Raw genomic sequence first — 21,069 nt, 5'->3', positions numbered from 1 at the left:
CACACCAACAGATCCGAATACACACACCAACAGATCCGAATACACACACCAACAGATCCGAATACACACACCAACAGATCCGAATACACACACCAACAGATCCGAATACACACACCACCAGATCCGAATACACACACCACCAGATCCGAATACACACACCACCAGATCCGAATACACACACCACCAGATCCGAATACACACACCACCAGATCCGAATACACACACCACCAGATCCGAATACACACACACCAACAGATGCCAACAGACACAACAACATCCACATCTGGATGTGTTCAATCATGGTTGATATGTAGTCTACTGGTGCAGACACAGTGACTGAGTGAGGATATGGAGGAGATGACGAGAAACATCTGTTATGAGGGTGCCCATGTTGATATGTCAACCCTGTGTTGCAGTACGCTGGGCCATTATGGGAGCGCCAATTAACACAAACAACCAGCAGGCCTGCTCCAAGTAGGGATGGAACGTGGCATGCTGTAAGACAGACCGACAGCTGTATATAATACAATAACATGACGTTTCAGTTTTTAATTACTCTCAGATAATTACAGAGCCTGATTAGCATGCGAGGCACCACGGGAATGTTCTTTCTACTGTCCAGAAAACTGATTTATTATTCCATTTGTGTTGTTCATCTGCCTAATGGAGGTTCTATATCAGCCACATGCACACCTCCGGCTGAGGGACGAGGAATGTGGAATGGCAGCCCCCATGCTCAATCTCCCTAAGAAGCGACCAAGGCTTTGTAACCGGCTCGTTTAATTATTATTTGATTGGATTACGGGCTGAGGGTGACACCAACTGGTGTCTTCATTAGTGTCCGTCGTTAGTTTGGCTCATCTGTTTTCATGAGGCCTAGCTAGGCCTCCCTAATGGCACCCTACTCCCTGTATACCCTGGTCAAAAGTAGTGCACTATATAGGGGATATGGTGCCGTTGGGGAAGCAGCTCCAGTCTCTGTGCTGTCTAGCTGTATCTGTGTCTCTTTCCTCCTGAGTCTGCTCAGGTCAGGCAGAATGGCATTTAGTGTTTGGTTTTGAATAAGGCATGTAATTTCATCCGCTGTGGTAATGGTGTAATGCTATTCATATATGCTGCGGTAGCGTTCGCCTCGCACCTGAGCTTAGAAGACTTCCTGATTGAATAAAAGCGCATAGAAAACAAGAAAATACTTCCACTCTACATGAAATGAACCATGTGCTATTTACAACTGAATTGAAAGTATTTTATTAAAACTGTAGCTCCCCTCTCTCCATTTCCTTGCATCTCTTTCCGTCCGTCTCTCTCCGTACCCTATCAGACTCTCCATTCAAAGGGCTTTACTGGCATGGGAAACACATGTTAATATGGTTTACATCTCTCTCTCTCTTCGTCTCCCTCTACCCTCTCTCTACACCCCCTCCCTCTTCCTCCCTCTCTCCCTCTCTCTCTCCCTCTCTCCCTCTTCCTCCCTCTCTCCCTCTTCCTCCCTCTCTCCCTCTTCCTCCCTCTCTCCCTCTTCCTCCCTCTCTCCCTCTCTCCCTCTCTCCCTCTTCCTCCCTCTCTCCCTCTTCCTCCCTCTCTCCCTCTCTCCCTCTTCCTCCCTCTCTCCCTCTCTCCCTCTTCCTCCCTCTCTCCCTCTTCCCCCCTCTCTCCCTCTCTCCCTCTTCCTCCCTCTCTCCCTCTTCCTCCCTCTCTCCCTCTCCCTCTCTCCCTCTCTCCCTCTCTCCCTCTCTCCCTCTTCCTCCCTCTCTCCCTCTTCCTCCCTCTCTCCCTCTCTCCCTCCCTCCCTCCCTCTCTCCCTCTCTCCCTCTTCCTCCCTCTCTCCCTCTTCCTCCCTCTCTCCCTCTCTCCCTCTCTCCCTCTTCCTCCCTCTCTCCTTCTTCCCCCCTCTCTCCCTCTCTCCCTCTCTCCCTCTTCCTCCCTCTCTCCCGCTTCCTCCCTCTCTCCCTCTCTCCCTCTTCCTCCCTCTCTCCCTCTCTCCCTCTCTCCCTCTTCCTCCCTCTCTCCCTCTCTCCCTCTCTCCCTCTCTCCCTCTCTCCCTCTCTCCCTCTCTCCAGTCGGTTGCTGTATGACTTCTACACCTGTATCCCTCCTGACAAGCTGCAGAAACACAAGGTGGCCTCCATGACAGAGATTGTCAGCAGCAAACTCTTCCAGAAGCAGGGTAAGACAGACTGACCAATCAGGTCCCTCCATGCTAGGCAACTGAGCAATGACTGACCTCCATGTTGACTACCATATGAGCAGCCAACCAATCACATGCCTTATCTAGGAAGAGATGTCAACGTTAGGCCTGTTTGGTTAAGATCAGATATATGGGTTCTCTTAAGTACCCTACATCACCATTCAAACACACTACGCCCCCACTTCACTCCCTCTCCTTTCCTCCACTCAGATCTTATTACGAGGGCCTAATTGGCTAGTAGTGATGTGATAAGTGGCCAATCCTCTCCCTTAGTAGCCCCCCCCCCAGTCTGATAGATGGAGACCTCTGGTGCTACTGTTCTCTAATTGGCTCCTGATAAGTGGTCCGTTACCGAACCATCTCCACGGAGACAGACACGTCTGACATTTTGGCATCGTTGTCACAGCACCCCGCTCCACTGTTTGTTTTTAAACTAATATCGGAACGAATATGTTAAAGAGAGAGAGAGAGAGAGAGAGAGAGAGAGAGAGAGAGAGAGAGAGAGAGAGAGAGAGAGAGAGAGAGAGAGAGAGAGACAGAGAGAGAGAGAGAGAGAGAGAGAGAGAGAGAGACAGAGAGACAGAGAGCCCAGCAGCAGAAGAGGCTCGTTGGCAGTTAGACAGACAGCTACCCCCCTCCCCTTCGTCCCGTATCACCCCCATCCTCTCTCCTCCCTGTTCACCGCTCCCTGGCCCGTCTTTGTCTCCGGGTGACAGATGTTGTTGTGTCTGGGATGTGTGTGTGTGTGTTATTTAGCTGGTTTGCGGTTGATGATTATCGATGTTGTTTTTGGTCGATATTGCCGTGGGTGAGTCATCAGTCAGCCATGCCCGGTAGCTGCCTGGTATAGTTGGGGACGGGGACTGGGATGGGGGACGGGGGGGTAGAGTTGCGGGGAGCTCGACATCGCGGAGTGGCATGGCCTGGACGCTCCTCCCATATTGATCACGTTGGCGGTGATTGATTCCCCCAGGGGCTCCGAGCGCACTGCGGCCAATGGCCAACTGTCACTGTGCCCAGAGTCACTCTGCATTAACACAGAGAGGGAAGAGAGAGGGAAGAGAGAGGGAGGGGAGAGGGAGGGGAGAGAGAGGGGAAAGAGAGGGACGGAGTGAGGAAAGAGTAATGTCATGGGAGAGATGGGAGGAAATTGTTGATGGAGAGAGAGAGAGAGAGAGAGAGAGAGAGAGAGAGAGAGAGAGAGAGAGAGAGAGAGAGAGAGAGAGAGAGAGAGAGAGAGAGAGAGAGAGAGAGAGAGAGAGAGAGAGAGAGAGAGATTGACCTCTGTGTTTGTTAGCTGGATGGACGCACGCAAAGTTCATGTAGCTCATCAGCGAACCTCTGTCTCCTTCCGAGCCTGTCACTGGTCAGTTGTGACATTCATGAATCACCCTGTGTGACGATTCCTAACACAATTCATCTTTTTTTTTTTTTTTTTTTTTACTTCACATTTAATTCACCAGGTAGGCAAGAGAACAATTGAGAACAATTGCGACCTGGCCAAGATAAAGCAAAACAGTTCGACACATACAACAACACAGAGTTACACATGGAGTAAAACAAACATACAGTCAATAATACAGTAGAAAAATAAGTCTATATACAATGTGAGCAAGTGAGGTGAGATAAGGGAGGTGAAGGCAAAAAAATTAAAAATTAAAATACAATTAAAATAAGGCCATGGTGGCGAAGTAAATACAATATAGCAAGTAAAACACTGGAATGGTTGATTTGCAGTGGAAGAATGTGCAAAGTAGAGATATAAATAATGGGGTGCAAATGAGCTAAATAAATAAATAAATAAATAAATACAGTAGGGAAAGAGGTAGTTGTTTGGGCTAAATTATAGATGGGCTATGTACAGGTTCAGTAATCTGTGAGCTGCTCTGACAGCTGGTGCTTAAAGCTAGTGAGGGAGATAAGTGTTTCCAGTTTCAGGGATTTTTGTAGTTCGTTCCAGTCATTGGCAGCAGAGAACTGGAAGGAGAGGCGGCCAAAGGAAGAATTGGGTTTGGGGGTGACCAGAGAGATATACCTGCTGGAGCGCGTGCTACAGGTGGGTGTTGCTATGGTGACCAGCGAGCTGAGATAAGTGGGGACTTTACCTAGCAGGGTCTTGTAGATGACCTGGAGCCAGTGGGTTTGGCGACGAGTATGAAGCGAGGGCCAGCCAACGAGAGCGTACAGGTCGCAGTGGTGGGTAGTATATGGGGCTTTGGTGACAAAACGGATGGCACTGTGATAGACTGCATCCAATTTATTGAGTAGGGTATTGGAGGCTATTTTCTAAATGACATCACCGAAGTCGAGGATTGGTAGTAAGGTCAGTTTTACAAGGGTATGTTTGGCAGCATGAGTGAAGGATGCTTTGTTGCGGAATAAGAAGCCAACTCTAGATTTAACTTTGGATTGGAGATGTTTGATGTGAGTCTGGAAGGAGAGTTTACAGTCTAACCAGACACCTAGGTATTTGTAGTTGTCCACATATTCTAAGTCATAGCCGTCCAGAGTAGTGATGTTAGACAGGCGGGCAGGTGCAGGCAGCGATCGGTTGAAGAGCATGCATTTAGTTTTACTTGTATTTAAGAGCAATTGGAGGCCACGGAAGGAGAGTTGTATAACATTGAAGCTCGCCTGGAGGGTTGTTAACACAGTGTCCAAAGAAGGGCCAGATGTATACAGAATGGTGTCGTCTGCGTAGAGGTGGATCAGAGACTCACAAGCAGCAAGAGCGACATCATTGATGTCGGTCCAAGAATTTAACCCTGTGGCACCCCCATAGAGACTGCCAGAGGCCCGGACAACAGACCCTCCGATTTGACACACTGAACTCTATCAGAGAAGTAGTTGGTGAACCAGGCGAGGCAATCATTTGAGAAACCAAGGCTGTCGAGGCTGCCGGTGAGGATGTGGTGATTGACAGAGTCGAAAGCCTTGGCCAGGTCAATGAATACGGCTGCACAGTATTGTTTCTTATCGATGGCGGTTAAGATAACGTTTAGGACCTTGAGCGTGGCTGAGCGGAGAAGGTATGGTGGGATTCGAAATGGTCGGTAATCTGTTTGTTGACTTGGCTTTCGAAGACCTTAGAAAGGCAGGGTAGGATAGATATAGGTCTGTAGCAGTTTGGGTCAAGAGTGTCCCCCCCTTTGAAGAGGGGGATGACCGCAGCTGCTTTCAATCTTTGGGAATCTCAGACGACACGAAAGAGAGGTTGAACAGGCTAGTAATAGGGGTGGCAACAATTTCAGCAGATCATTTTAGAAAGAAAGGGTCCAGATTATCTAGCCCGGCTGATTTGTAGGGGTCCAGATTTTGCAGCTCTTTCAGAACATCAGCTGACTGGATTTGGGAGAAGGAGAAATGGGGAAGGCTTGGGTGAGTAGCTGTGGGGGGTGCAGTGCTGTTGACCGGGGTAGGGGTAGCCAGGTGGAAAGCATTGGCAGCCATAGAAAAATGCTTATTGAAATTCTCAATTATAGTGGATTTATCGGTGGTGACAGTGTTTCCTATCTTCAGTGCAGTGGGCAGCTGGGAGGAGATGTTCTTATTCTCCATGGACTTTACAGTGTCCCAGAACTTTTTTGAGTTTGTGTTGCAGGAAGCACATTTCTGCTTGAAAAAGCTAGCCTTGGCTTTTCTAACTGCCTGTGTATATTGGTTTCTAGCTTCCCTGAAAAGTTGCATATCACGGGGGCTGTTCGATGCTAATGCAGAACGCCATAGGATGTTTTTGTGTTGGTTAAGGGCAGTCAGGTCTGGAGAGAACCAAGGGCTATATCTGTTCCTGGTTCTAAATTTCTTGAATGGGGCATGCTTATTTAAGATGGTGAGGAAGGCGTTTAAAAAAAAATAACCAGGCATCCTCTACTGACGGGATGAGATCAATATCCTTCCAGGATACCCCGGCCAGGTCGATTAGAAAGGCCTGCTCGCTGAAGTGTTTCAGGGAGCGTTTGACAGTGATGAGTGGAGGTCGTTTGACCGCTGACCCATTACGGATGCAGGCAATGAGGCAGTGATCGCTGAGATCTTGGTTGAAAACAGCAGAGGTGTATTTAGAGGGCAAGTTGGTTAGGATGATATCTATGAGGGTGCCCGTGTTTACGGCTTTGGGGTTGTAACTGGTAGGTTCATTGATCATTTGTGTGAGATTGAGGGCATCAAGCTTAGATTATAGGATGGCTGGGGTGTTAAGCATGTTCCAGTTTAGGTCGCCTAGCAGCACGAGCTCTGAAGATAGATGGGTGGCAATCAGTTCACATATTGTGTCCAGAGCACAGCTGGTGGCAGAGGGTGGTCTATAGCAGGCGGCAACGGTGAGAGACTTGTTTTTAGAGAGGTGGATTTTTAAAAGTAGAAGTTCAAATTGTTTGGGCACAGACCTGGATAGTAGGACAGAACTCTGCAGGTTATCTTTTCAGTAGATTGCAACACCGCCCCCTTTGGCCGTTCTATCTTGTCTGAAAATGTTGTAGTTAGGGATGAAATTGTCAGAATTTTTGGTGGTCTTCCTAAACCAGGATTCAGACACGGCTAGAACATCCGGGTTGGCAGAGTGTGCTAAAGCAGTGAATAAAACAAACTTAGGCTTCTAATGTTAACATGCATGAAACCAAGGCTATTACGGTTACAGAAGTCATCAAAAGAGGGCGCCTGGGGAATAGGAGTGGAGCTAGGTACTGCAGGGCCTGGATTTACCTCTACATCACCAGAGGAACAGAGGAGGAGTAGGATAAGGGTACGGCTAAAAGATATGAGAATTGGTCGTCTAGAACGTCTAGAACAGAGAGTAAAAGGACGTTTCTGGGGGCGATAAAATAGCTTCAAGGAATAATGTACAGACAAAGGTATGGTAGGATGTGAATACAGTGGAGGTAAACCTAGGTATTGAGTGATGATGAGAGAGATATTGTCTCTAGAAACATCATTGAAACCAGGTGATGTCATCGATGTCATCGCGCTGTCATGGTTGGATAAGGTATAGTGAGCAGGGCTAGAGGCTCTACAGTGAAATAAGCCAATAAACACTAACCAGAACAGCAATGGCCAAGGCATATTGACATTAAGGAGAGGCATGCTTAGTCGATTGATCATAAGGGTCCAGTGAGTAGAGGTTGGTTGGGGTCACGGCGATTCAGACAGCTAGCCGGGCCATCGGTAGCAAGCTAGCATAGGATGGAGGTCTGTTTTTAGCCAACTCGTGCGTTTCCGTCGGTAGATTAGTGGGGTTCCGTGTGGTAGAGGGGATCAATCCAATTGGCAAAATAGAAAATGCAAATTAATTACTTAAAAATCATACAATGTGATTTTCTGGATTTTTGTTTTAGATTCCGTCTCTCACAGTTGAAGTGTACCTATGATAAAAATTACAGACCTCTACATGCTTTGTAAGTAGGAAAACCTGCAAAATCAGCAGTGTATCAAATACTTGTTCTCCCCACTGTATATACGGGACACGACAAGATGAGGACAAAGGACGTCTGACTGCTGTGCCATCTTGGAGTGACTGCCTTGCTTATCCATTTATTTATTCATTCATACCATCTCAACCCTGAGTCGCTAAATAAGGGCTGACTATCATTTTAATTGAGATGTATTTGGCCTTGGGTTGTAGATGTGAGCCTGTTTGTGGGAGAGCGTTTAGGCCAGTCAAGTATGCAGGAGGGGAGTACATTTTATACCAGCTAATGGGTTCTGGTCTGATATCACTGCCTCCCAATACATAGTGAATCTACATGTCTGCCTCCCAATACATAGTAAATCTACCTGTCTGCCTCCCAATACATAGTAAATCTACCTGTCTGCCTCCCAATACATAGTAAATCTACCTGTCTGCCTCCCAATACATAGTGAATCTAGCTGTCTGCCTCCCAATACATAGTAAATCTACCTGTCTGCCTCCCAATACATAGTGAATCTAGCTGTCTGCCTCCCAATACATAGTGAATCTACCTGTCTGCCTCCCAATACATAGTAAATCTACCTGTCTGCCTCCCAAAACATAGTGAATCTACCTGTCTGCTTCCCAATATATAGCAAATCTACCTGTCTGCCTCCCAATACATAGTGAATCTACCTGTCTGCTTCCCAATACATAGTAAATCTACCTGTCTGCCTCCCAATACCTGTTGAATCTACCTGTCTGCCTCCCAATACCTGTTGAATCTACCTGTCTGCCTCCCATCACTATGGGGAAACACTGAGTGACAAGGGAGAGTTGTAAGTGTGTGTGTGTTTGTGTGCCGGGGGGGGGGGGGGGGGGTTATGTGTGTGTCTGTTATGTGTGTGTCTGTTATTTGTGTGTGTATGTGTGTGTGTGTGTGTGTGTGTGTGTGTGTGTGTGTGTGTGTGTGTGTGTGTGTGTGTGTGTGTGTGTGTGTGTGTGTGTGTGTGTGTGTGTGTGTGTGTGTGTGTGTGTGTGTGTGTGTGTGTGTGTTTCTAGGGCTGGTTGTCTCTGTCCTAGGGTTTATGACACTAGGTTGCATCCATGGACCATGTGTAACATTTGAACGGATTGGATTTTTTCCCTCTAGATTAATTTGACTTACGCTCCATGGATTAAGGAGCCTGGCAGGCACAGACTGTACAAACACATGCGCACGCACACACACACGCACGTCTCTGTCACAATGGCTAATCTGTTTCTGGTTGCCCAGAAACATTTATGAGAAGCAATAATGGCTCAATTTACACAAATTATTCTTCCGTCTGACAATCAGTGTGACAGGTTGAACACATCAAAACCGGATGGGATGGTAAAAGAGAGGGACCATACTGGATGGGATGGTAGAAGAGAGGGACCATACTGGATGGGATGGTAGAAGAAAGGAACCATACTGGATGGGATGGTAGAAGAAATGAACCATACTGGATGGGATGGTAGAAGAAAGACACCATACTGGATGGGATGGTAGAAGAAAGGAACCATACTGGATGGGATGGTAGAAGAAAGACACCATACTGGATGGGATGGTAGAAGAAAGGCACCATACTGGATGGGATGGTAGAAGAAAGGAACCATACTGGATGGGATGGTAGAAGAAAGGAACCATACTGGATGGGATGGTAGAAGAAAGGAACCATACTGGATGGGATGGTAGAAGAAAGGAACCATACTGGATGGGATGGTAGAGGAAAGGAACCATACTGGATGGGATGGTAGAAGAAAGGAACCATACTGGATGGGATGGTAGAAGAAAGGCACCATACTGGATGGGATAGTAGAAGAAAGGCACCATACTGGATGGGATGGTAGAAGAAAGGAACCAATCTGGATGGGATGGTAGAAGAAATGAACCATACTGGATGGGATGGTAGAAGAAAGGAACCATGTAGGATGGGATGGTAGTAGAAAGGCACCATACTGGATGGGATGGTAGAAGAAAGGAACCATACTGGATGGGATGGTAGAAGAAAGGAACCATGCTGGATGGGATGGTAGTAGAAAGGCACCATACTGGATGGGATGGTAGAAGAAAGGAACCATACTGGATGGGATGGTAGAAGACAGGAACCATACTGGATGGGATGGTAGTAGAAAGGCACCATACTGGATGGGATGGTAGAAGAAAGACACCATACTGGATGGGATGGTAGAAGAAAGGAACCATACTGGATGGGATGGTAGATGAAAGGAACCATACTGGATGGGATGGTAGAAGAAAGGAACCATACTGGATGGGATGGTAGAAGAAAGACACCATACTGGATGGGATGGTAGAAGAAAGGAACCATACTGGATGGGATGGTAGAAAAAAGGAACCATACTGTATGGGATGGTAGAAGAAAGGAACCATACTGGATGGGATTGTAGAAGAAAGGCACCATACTGGATGGGATGGTAGAAGAAAGGCACCATACTGGATGGGATGGTAGAAGAAAGGCACCATACTGGATGGGATGGTAGATGAAAGGAACCATACTGGATGGGATGGTAGAAGAAAGGCAGCATACTGGATGGGATGGTAGATGAAAGGAACCATACTGTATGTGATGGTAGAAGAAAGGCACCATACTGGATGGGATGGTAGAAGAAAGGCACCATACTGGATGGGATGGTAGAAGAAAGGAACCATACTGGATGGGATGGTAGATGAAAGGAACCATACTGGATGGGATGGTAGAAGAAATGAACCATACTGGATGGGATGGTAGAAGAAAGGCACCATACTGGATGGGATGGTAGAAGAAAGGCACCATACTGGATGGGATGGTAGAAGAAAGGCACCATACTGGATGGGATGGTAGAAGAAAGGAACCATACTGGATGGGATGGTAGAAGAAAGGAACCATACTAGATGGGATGGTAGAAGAAAGGAACCATACTGGATGGGATGGTAGAAGAAATGAACCATACTGGATGGGAGGGTAGAAGAAAGGAACCATACTGGATGGGATGGTAGAAGAAATGAACCATACTGGATGGGATGGTAGAAGAAAGGCACCATACTGGATGGGATGGTAGAAGAAAGGCACCATACTGGATGGGATGGTAGAAGAAAGGAACCATACTGGATGGGATGGTAGAAGAAAGGCACCATACTGGATGGGATGGTAGAAGAAAGGCACCATACTGGATGGGATGGTAGAAGAAAGGCACCATACTGGATGGGATGGTAGAAGAAAGGCACCATACTGGATGGGATGGTAGAAGAAAGCAACGACAGATCAGGACAAGCAGAGACAATAAAATAATTAGTCCGTTGTTCATTCGTTTTCTTGCTTATTCTCTAAAGCAGGCCAGAGGGTTCAATCTAATCTGTGTGCTAACTCCTCTATCTGTCTATCAGTTTGTGTGCTAACTCCTCTATCTGTCTATAAGTCTGTGAAGGGAGGCCCTGCGGTAGGACTTTAACAGTGAGGAGGCAGCAGCAGCAGATCTTGACTTGTCTTGCCCAGAGTGAGGCTTTTATTTGAAAGTGAGGAATAATGTCAGCGAAACATATAATATGTACAAAAGAAAATAACAAAACTGGTAATTGAAAAGACTAACTAAATCAAATAGATGTCTTTAAATGTCTTTAAATGTCTTTAGATGAAGTGACGGAGAACATTATGACAATTGTTCGACCATCCATCTCTCTCTCCTTCCATCGCCAGCCCTCTGACACTACGGTTACTACCCAGACCTACAATCAACTACACGTCCTAGTTTTAGACAGGAAAATGAGAGAGAATTGATCCGATAGATTAAGGCGGGGTGAGACCATACATTTGTAATATTTTTTAGTTTTCAGTAAATGATCACGTCGGTCTTTATGATAACCCAATATGATTTCTGAAGATAAACAGTATTAACTGAGCAAGAGAACAGACAGTGCTTGTACTCAGAGAGAGGCAAGGAAAAGGACATTTACATTTACTCTCTTATCCAGAGGGACTTACAGGAGTGACTTGATATATTTTCACACTTTTTCATATTGTTTCTACATACAGTATGTGTGCAGGTGTACAGTATGTGTATAAACTTGTATGTCTATGTCTGTATGAGACTGTGTATTTTATTCTATACATGAGTCATTTACACCCCAAACGCACACAGCTGAAACTAAAAGCACATACTGTCTGATCTGTTCATAGTCATCTTTGATTACTACTCTACACCCATCCCGAATGCAACGATGAGTTACATTTACATTTACATTTAAGTCATTTAGCAGACGCTCTTATCCAGTGCGACTTACAAGTTGGTGCATTCACCTTATGATGTCCAGTGGAACAACCACTTTACAATAGTGCATCTAACTCTAAGGGGGGGGGGGGGGGGTTAGAAGGATGACTTTATCCTATCCTAGGTATTCCTTAAAGAGGTGGGGTTTCAGGTGTCTCCGGAAGGTGGTGATTGATTCCGCTGACCTGGCGTCGTGGGGGAGTTTGTTCCACCATTGGGGTGCCAGAGCAGTGAACAGTTTTGACTGGGCTGAGCGGGAGCTGTACTTCCTCAGAGGTAGGGAGGCGAGCAGGCCAGAGGTGGATGAACGCAGTGCCCTTGTTTGGGTGTAGGGCCTGATCAGAGCCTGAAGGTACGGAGGTGCCGTTCCCCTCACAGCTCCGTAGGCAAGCACCATGGTCTTGTAGCGGATGCGAGCTTCAACTGGAAGCCAGTGGAGAGAGCGGAGGAGCGGGGTGACGTGAGAGAACTTGGGAAGGTTGAACACCAGACGGGCTGCGGCGTTCTGGATGAGTTGTAGGGGTTTAATCGCACAGGCAGGGAGCCCAGCCAACAGCGAGTTGCAGTAATCCAGACGGGAGATGACAAGTGCCTGGATTAGGACCTGCGCCGCTTCCTGTGTGAGGCAGGGTCGTACTCTGCGAATGTTGTAGAGCATGAACCTACAGGAACGGGTCACCGCCTTGATGTTGGTTGAGAACGACAGGGTGTTGTCCAGGATCACGCCAAGGTTCTTAGCGCTCTGGGAGGAGGACACAATGGAGTTGTCAACCGTGATGGCAAGATCATGGAACGGGCAGTCCTTCCCCGGGAGGAAGAGCAGCTCCGTCTTGCCAAGGTTACTATGGTTACTATGGAAACTGTTGGGTTGGGTGGTGAGAGAGGTGGGGGGAGGGGGAGAGGGAGGTGGGAGAGGGGTGGAGGGGGAGATGGGTGGAGGAGGAGAGAGAGGTGGGAGAGATGAGTGAGGGGGGAGAGGGGTGGAGGGGGGAGAGGGGTGGAGGAGGAGAGGGGTGGAGGAGGAGAGAGAGTAGGGAGAGATGAGTGAGGGGGGAGAGGGGGGAGGGGGGAGAGAGAGGTGGGAGAGATGCGTGAGGGGGAGAGGGGTGGAGGAGGAGAGAGAGGTGGGAGAGATGAGTGAGGGGGGAGAGGGGTGGAGGAGGAGAGGGGTGGAGGAGGGGAGAGAGGTGGGAGAGATGAGTGAGGGGGGAAAGGAGTGGAGGAGGAGCGAGAGGTGGGAGAGATGAGTGAGGGGGAAGAGGGGTGGAGGAGGAGAGAGAGGTGGGAGAGATGAGTGAGGGGGGAGAGGGGTGGAGGAGGAGAGAGAGGTGGGAGAGATGAGTGAGGGGGGAGAGGGGTGGAGGGGGGTGGAGGAGGAGAGGGGTGGAGGAGGGGAGAGAGGTGGGAGAGATGAGTGAGGGGGGAGAGGGGTGGAGGGGGGAGAGAGAGGTGGGAGAGATGCGTGAGGGGGAGAGGGGTGGAGGAGGAGAGAGAGGTGGGAGAGATGAGTGAGGGGGGAAAGGAGTGGAGGAGGAGAGGGGTGGAGGAGGGGAGAGAGGTGGGAGAGATGAGTGGAGGGGGGAGAGGGGTGGAGGGGGAGAGGGGTGGAGGAGGAGAGAGAGGTGGGAGAGATGAGTGGAGGGGGGAGAGGGGTGGAGGGGGAGAGGGGTGGAGGAGGAGAGAGAGGTGGGAGAGATGAGTGAGGGGGGAGAGGGGTGGAGGAGGAGAGAGAGGTGGGAGAGATGAGTGAGGGGGAAGAGGGGTGGAGGAGGAGAGAGAGGTGGGAGAGATGAGTGAGGGGGGAGAGGGGTGGAGGGGGAGAGAGAGGTGGGAGAGATGAGTGAGGGGGGTAATGGAGAAGAGTAGATGGAGTTTTGTCAGTTGAGGAAATGACTGTCTGTCTCTCTGTCTGTCTGTTTCTCATTCTGTCTGTCTGTCCGTCAGTCTGTCTCTGTCTGTCCGTCCGTCAGTTGTTTGTTATTTTGGACAAGGCTCTGTCTAAGGATCTGAGAGGAAGAGGGCAGATACTGCGTACTGACGAGCCGAGGAGAGGACAGGGACAAATAAATAAATTTCTTCATCTATACCTCTCTTAACGTGTCAATTAAACACATCAGTAGACATAATCAAATAAACAGACAATTAATGGATCAATACACTTGGTATGCTGTTGAAAGAGAGACAGGCAGAGAGAGACGGACGGACAGACAGAAAAAGACAGACAGAGAAAGAGACAAACAGACAGTGACAGAGAGACAGAGAAACAGACAGACAGACAGACAGACAGACAGACAGACAGACAGACAGACAGACAGACAAGAGAGAGAGACAGAGAGACAGACAGATAGAGGCAGAGAGAGACAGACAGAGAGACAGAGAGAGAGACAGAGAGACAGAGAGACAGATAGAGAGACAGACAGACAAGACAGACAGACAGAGACACAGAGAGATAGTAGTAGTGATTTGGCCTACCACCAGTCCTTTCCACCCCCTAGATGTAGCTGCTTGTTCCAGGACTGGCCTCCTCCATTACCTTCCCAATCTAACTCTGAGCCAGGGATCCTAACCAACCAGTGAAAGAGAGAGAGAAGAGGAGGAGGAAGAGGGCTCTGATTTAGATGCCCGCCAGTAATTGGAATGTCACCTTATTACCATGCTAGATAGTTTATTGTGTTGGCTGGGACTCGATGGCATGAAATGAAAAATGGAAAGTAGCTTTCAGCTGGCTGCTGATTTATCATGGCTGTATCCACTGCCTGCCAGCCAGGGATGGCTGTTCATTTCTATTCAATTAGACACACACACATACAGACAAACACACACACACACACACACTCAAATACATAAACAAAAACTGAGTTTATAGAGAGTAAACACAGTTTTTAGAATTTAATAAAGATTAGTACTTCAGGCTGTGTGTGTGTGTGTGTGTGTGTGTGTGTGTGTGTGTGTGTGTGTGTGTGTGTGTGTGTGTGTGTGTGTGTGTGTGTGTGTGTGTGTGTGTGTGTGTGTGTGTGTGTCTGTGTGTGTCTGTGTGTGTGTGTGTGGGGGGGGGGGAAATACATCCTGCAGAGCACACGCACGTGCGTATGCACAAACAGGGTTGAAGTGGTCTGGCCTTGAAAATTGCTTGCTGGGTAATTTTGTTATTTTGTTCTTGGCTGGTACAGCAATACTCTCTCTCACTTCCTCACCCTCTCACTTCCTCACCCTCTCACCTTATTACTCTCTCTCACTTCCTCACCCTCTCACCTTATCATCCTCTCTCACTTCCTCACCCTCTCACCTTATCACCCTCTCACCCTTTCTCACTTCCTCACCCTCTTACCTTATCACCCTCTCTCACTTCCTCTCCCTCTCACCTTATCACCCCTTTTCACTCCCTCACCCTCTCACCTTATCACCCTATCTCACCTCCTTACCTTCTCACCCTCTCTCACCTTCTTACCCTCTCTTACCTCCTCACCCTCTGTCACCTCCTCACCTTCTCTCACCCTCTCAACTTCTCACCCTCTTTCTCCTACCTCATCATCCTCTCTCACCTCCTTTCCCTCTCACCTTCTCATCCTCCCTCACCTTCTCACCTTCTCTCACCTCCTCACCCTCTCTCACCTCCTCACCCGCTCTTACCCTCTCACCTCCTCAGCCTCTCTCACTTCCGGACCTTCTCTCAGCTCTTCACCCTCTTTCTCCTTCTCACCTCCTCAGCCTCTCTCACCTTCTCAGCCTCTCTCACCTCCTCAGCCTCTCTCACCTTCTCACCCTCTCTCACCTGTTCACCCTCTCACCTTCTCACCCTCTCTCAACTCCTCACCCTCTCTCACCTCCTCACCCTCTCTCACCTCCTCACCCTCTCTCACCTCCTCACCCTCTCTCACCTCCTCACTCTCTCACCTTCTCACCCTCTTTCACCTCCTCACCCTCTCTCACCTCCTCACCATCTCTCACCTCCTCACCCTCTCTCACCTCCTCACTCTCTCACCTTCTCACCCTCTCTCACCTCCTCACCCTCTCTCACCTCCTCACCCTCTCTCACCTCCTCACAACTCCTCACTCTCTCACTCTCTCAGCTTCTCTCCCTCTCACCTCATTTTAAGAAATATTGGCCCAGTCTATTTCATGGCCGAGCGATGGACTAGCGTCCTGTCCAGGCGGTGTACTTTTACATCAAGCTACCTCACACTGCAGAAACAGGAGATAACTTCCTGCCCTATGGGCCGTTCTGGCTAACTTACTATTTCATATATCACCAGACAGGTGTGTTATATTGTAACCACAATATGTTTGAGTAGAACTTGTGTAGGGGAGGAGTGGTTGATTGGGTTTGGACATGTTTACATTAGAGGAGAGTCAACACAATGTCTCGTCTCTTATCTCTCACTGTTCACATAAACAGTAGCAAGTAGGAAGATCAACTTTCTCACTTTATCTGTGTTTATTCTCTCTTTCTCTGGGTCACTGAGCTGTGTACATCTCCTTCTCTGGGTCACTGAGCTGTGTACATCTCCTTCTCTGGGTCACTGAGCTGTGTACATCTCCTTCTCTGGGTCACTGAGCTGTGTACATCTCCTTCTCTGGGTCACTGAGCTGTGTACATCTCTTTCTCTGGGTCACTGAGCTGTGCACATCTCCTTCTCTGGGTCACTGAGCTGTGTACATCTCTTTCTCTGGATCACTGAGCTGTGTACATCTCCTTCTCTGGGTCACTGAGCTGTGTACATCTCCTTCTCTGGGTCACTGAGCTGTGTACATCTCTTTCTCTGGTTCACTGAGGTGTGTACATCTCCTTCTATGGGTCACTGAGCTGTGTACATCTCCTTCTCTGGGTCACTGAGATGTGTACATCTCTTTCTCTGGATCACTGAGCTGTGTTCATCTCCTTCTCTGGGTCACTGAGCTGTGTACATCTCCTTCTCTGGGTCACTGAGCTGTGTACATCTCTTTCTCTGGGTCACTGAGCTGTGTACATCTCCTTCTCTGGGTCACTGAGCTGTGTACATCTCCTTCTCTGGATCACTGAGCTGTGTACATCTCCTTTTCTGGGTCACTGAGCTGTGTACATCTCTTGGCAGTGTACTACTCTCTCTTTACCTTCCCCCTCCTCTCTCTCTTCTTCTTCTCCCTCTCCCCCCCCCCTAACTGCCATGTCTCCTCTCCTCCCCATTTCCTCCCACTTCTCCCCTCATCCCTGTCCTCCCCCTTTCCTCCCACCTTTCCTGTCTCTCTCAGTGCAGTGATTGAGTGCTAGGTTTCCTGTCTCTCTCAGTGCAGTGATTGAGTGCTAGGTTAGACCCAGGCTATCTCAGCACGACTTGCCTGCTTGCTCTCTGTTAATAATGACTCTCCTCTGCCTAAATGAGCTTTTAATGTGCTTAGTCTACCTGCGGCTAGAGAGAGGGAGGGAAAGAAAGAGAGATTAAAGAATGGAGAGCATTGAGTTTGGTATTTGGTATTTTATTAGGATCCCCATTAGCTGTTGTAAAAGCAGCAGCTACTTTTCCAGGGGTCCACACAGAACATGAACCATGACATAATACAGAACATCAATAGACAAGAACAGCTCAAGGACATAACTACAGTTTAAATGGTCAGTGTGTGGTTGTGCAGTTTGAGAGACCCTGTTATATGTGTACGGTTGTTTGATCACCTGCGTGTGTGTGTGTGTGTGTGTGTGTGTGTGTGTGTGTGTGTGTGTGTGTGTGTGTGTGTGTGTGTGTGTGTGTGTGTGTGTGTGTGTGTGTGTGTGTGTGTGTGTGTGTGTGTGTGTGTGTGTGTGTGTGTGTGTGTGTGTGCGCGCGCATGGCTGGAACCTGACCATCCTGAATATGTGTTGTGTCCCTCAGAGTGCCGTGACATTCTGCTACCCATGATGCTTCGGGAGCTGAGCGGAGCCCTGAAGGACATGGGGGAGGGGCCTCATGACGAGCGGAGGAACAGCGTGGAGCTGCTCAACAACATCCTGGAGGTCCTGAGCAGAGACAATGTGGTGAGACACACACACACAGCCTAGCAGGACACAGCCTATCAGGGCACAGCTTACTGCTTAAACCTCTACCGATTCACCCTCCCGGATCCGGGATCCTCCTCATCAAAAAAGCTGACTAGCATAGCCTAGCCTAGCGCCACAGGGATATCATATAATATAATTTCATGAAATCACAAGTCCAATACAGCAAATGAAAGATAAACATCTTGTGAATCCAGCCATCATTTCCGATTTTTTAAATGTTTTACAATGAAAACACAATATATATTTATATTAGCTCACCACAATAGCCAAACACACAACGCCATGTTTTCACCGCCAACATAGCTTTCACAAAACCCACAAATAGAGATAAAATTAATCACTAAACTTTGAATAACTTCATCAGATGACAGTCTTATAACATCATGTTATACAATACATTTATGTTTTGTTCGAAAATGTGCATATTTATAGGTATAAATTGTAGTTTTACATTGCAGCCACCATCACAAATAGCACCAAAACAGCCAGAAAAATTACAGAGATCAACGTGAAATACATAAATACTCATCATAAAACATTTATGAAAAATACATGTTGTACAGCAAATGAAAGATAAACATCTTGTGAATCCAGCCAATATTTCCGATTTTTTAAGTATTTTATAGCTTTCACAAAACCCACAAATAGAGATAAAATTAATCACTAACCTTTGAACAACTTCATCAGATGACAGTCCTATAACATCATGTTATACAATACATTTATGTTTTGTTCGAAAATGTGCATATTTAGAGCTACAAATCGTGGTTTTACATTGTGAATACATTGCCATAATGCACCAAATTGTCCGGAAAAATTTTGGACAGTCACGTAATCTAACCAAAAAACTCATCATAAACTTTACAAAAAAATACATGTTGTACAGCAAATGAAAGATACACTGGTTCTTAATGCAACCGCTGTGTTAGATTTAAAAAAAAATAACTTTAGTACAACGTACAGCATGCAATATTGTGAGACAGCGCCCACCAATTCTCAGCCTTGTTGGAGCCAACATAAACCACAAAAATACGAAATAACATCATAAATATTCTCTTACCTTTGATGATCTTCCATCAGAATGTAGTGGAAGGAGTCCTAGTTCCAGAATAAATCGTTGTTTTGTTTTAGAATGTCCATTTCTTCTGTCGAATTAGCAACTTTGGCTAGCCATGTGGAGCGCACATGTCCAACAACTCTTGGCGCATGGAACGAAAAATTCCAAAATTCACAATAAACGTCGAATAAACTGGTCAAACTCGGTTGAAAATCCATCTTTATGATGTTCTTCTCATATGTATCCAATAAAGTCCGAGCCGGAGCATTTCGTCGTGTATACCTAACGCATTTCAGAAGACAATGTGGGGTTCCCTGGTGCGCAGTTGAATACTGCCAATAGGGCGGACCTGTCACTCCAAAAGCTCTCATTCGGTCTCACATCAAGCTAGACACCCCATTCAACATTCTACTGCCTGTTGACATCTAGTGAAAGGCGTATGAAGTGCATACAGATCCATAAATATAAGGCGATTGAATAGGCAGGCCCTGACACAGAGCCCCATTTTCAGAACTTTCACTTCTGTTTTACTCACAGATATAATTCAAACAGTTTTAGAAACTTCAGAGTGTTTTCTATCCAATAGTAATAATAATATGGATATTGTATGATCTAGAACAGAGTACGAGGCCGTTTAATTTGGGCACGATTTTTTCCCAAAGTGAAAATAGCGCCCCCTATTAAGAAGAAGTTAACCATTTGAGCCTTGTTCCTCTCTAGGTTTCTTCCTAGGTCCCTTCCTTCTAGGCAACGGTGTAAAGTACTTAAGTAAAAATACTTTAAAATACTACTTACCTTTTACTTTTACTTCACTACATTCCTAAAGACAATTATGTACTTTTTACTCCAGACATTTTCCCTGACACATTTTGAATGCTTAGCAGGACAGGAAAATGGTCCCTTGTCATTCATACTGCCTCTGATCTGGCAGACTCACTAAACACACATGCTTCATTTGTAAAATATGCCTTAGTGTTGGAGTGTGTCCCTGGCTGTCTGTAAAAAAATATTAAAGAATGGTGCCATCTTGTTTGCTTAGTATAAGGAATTTAAATTGATTTATACTTTTACTTCTGATACTTAAGTACATTTTTAGCGGTTGCATTGACTTTTGATACTTAAATATATTTAAAACCAGATACTTTTCCTCCAGTAATATTTTACTTGGTGACTTTCACTTTTACTTGAGTAATTTTCTATTAATGTATATTTACTTTTACACAAGTATGACAGTTGGGTACTTTTTACACCACTTCTTCAAGGGAGTGTCCTGACCACTGTGCTTTCTCTTGCATTGCTTGCACTTTAGGGTCTAGGTTGGGTTACTGTAAAGCACTTTGTGACTGCTGATGTTAAAGGGTCTTTAAACATAAATGTGATTGATTGAAACTGACCACACAGAAGGCTTCAGCGCTTACCAATCCCACACAGGGGACCGTAGTGAACAGCAGATTAATCACATACTACCTCACATCTATCCCCTTTTGGCTTCACACATTCACTGACTCACACATAGAAATAGGCACCCAGGTACGTATATTACCATGCCTGCCTGTACGCACGTAATCCTACACAAAAAGTGAATAACAAACTCTCATCAATATCCTACAAAGGCTTGTTAAAGGCTTGTTAAAGCAATTTGTTGACAGAACAGAACCACAGAACCTTTGAAGTGAAGTTATGACTCTATTTCCCCCTTTACTTTGATGGCACTAATGAATCCTGAGCAAAGAGGGAGAGAGGGAGAGGGAGAAAGGGAGAGATCTTTATTTTATTATTGTCCCAATTGTTACTTCAGGAAGTACAAACTTTCCTTTATTTTAACAGACCTAGAGAGTTAGAACCAAGCACCCCTTTTTGTCCAATGTATATAGAACCAACCCCTTGAGGGAAAGAGAGAGAAAGATACATGTTTACTGTTCATTTTTATAGTTTATTTCAATTTTGGTTTTTTATATATTTCACTTGCTTTGGCAACATATGTTTCACATGCCAATAAAGCCCCATAAATTGACATTTAATTGAGATGGGGGGGGGGGGAGAGAGAGAGAGAGAGAGAGAGAGAGAGAGAGAGAGAGAGAGAGAGAGAGAGAGAGAGAGAGAGAGAGAGAGAGAGAGAGAGAAGGATAAACAAATAAATT

General features: G+C 46.7%; 1 protein-coding gene across 2 annotated transcripts in view; it reads left to right on the top strand.

Moving 5' to 3' along the window:
* LOC139581395 (dedicator of cytokinesis protein 2-like) overlaps nt 1-21,069 on the top strand; it is a 138,695-nt gene that overhangs the window by 49,823 nt on the left and 67,803 nt on the right. For both annotated transcript variants that reach the window (XM_071411113.1, XM_071411112.1), the window contains exons 24-25: nt 2,061-2,167; nt 17,705-17,847. In XM_071411113.1, the coding sequence (XP_071267214.1) occupies nt 2,061-2,167; nt 17,705-17,847 (250 nt within the window). The remainder of the gene's footprint in view (nt 1-2,060; nt 2,168-17,704; nt 17,848-21,069) is intronic.

Source organism: Salvelinus alpinus, chromosome 7 (genome assembly GCF_045679555.1).
Source record: "Salvelinus alpinus chromosome 7, SLU_Salpinus.1, whole genome shotgun sequence".
NCBI lineage: Eukaryota > Metazoa > Chordata > Actinopteri > Salmoniformes > Salmonidae > Salvelinus > Salvelinus alpinus.
The sequence above is the reverse complement of the archived record's forward strand: the minus strand, read 5'-3'. Positions and strand labels throughout refer to the sequence as shown.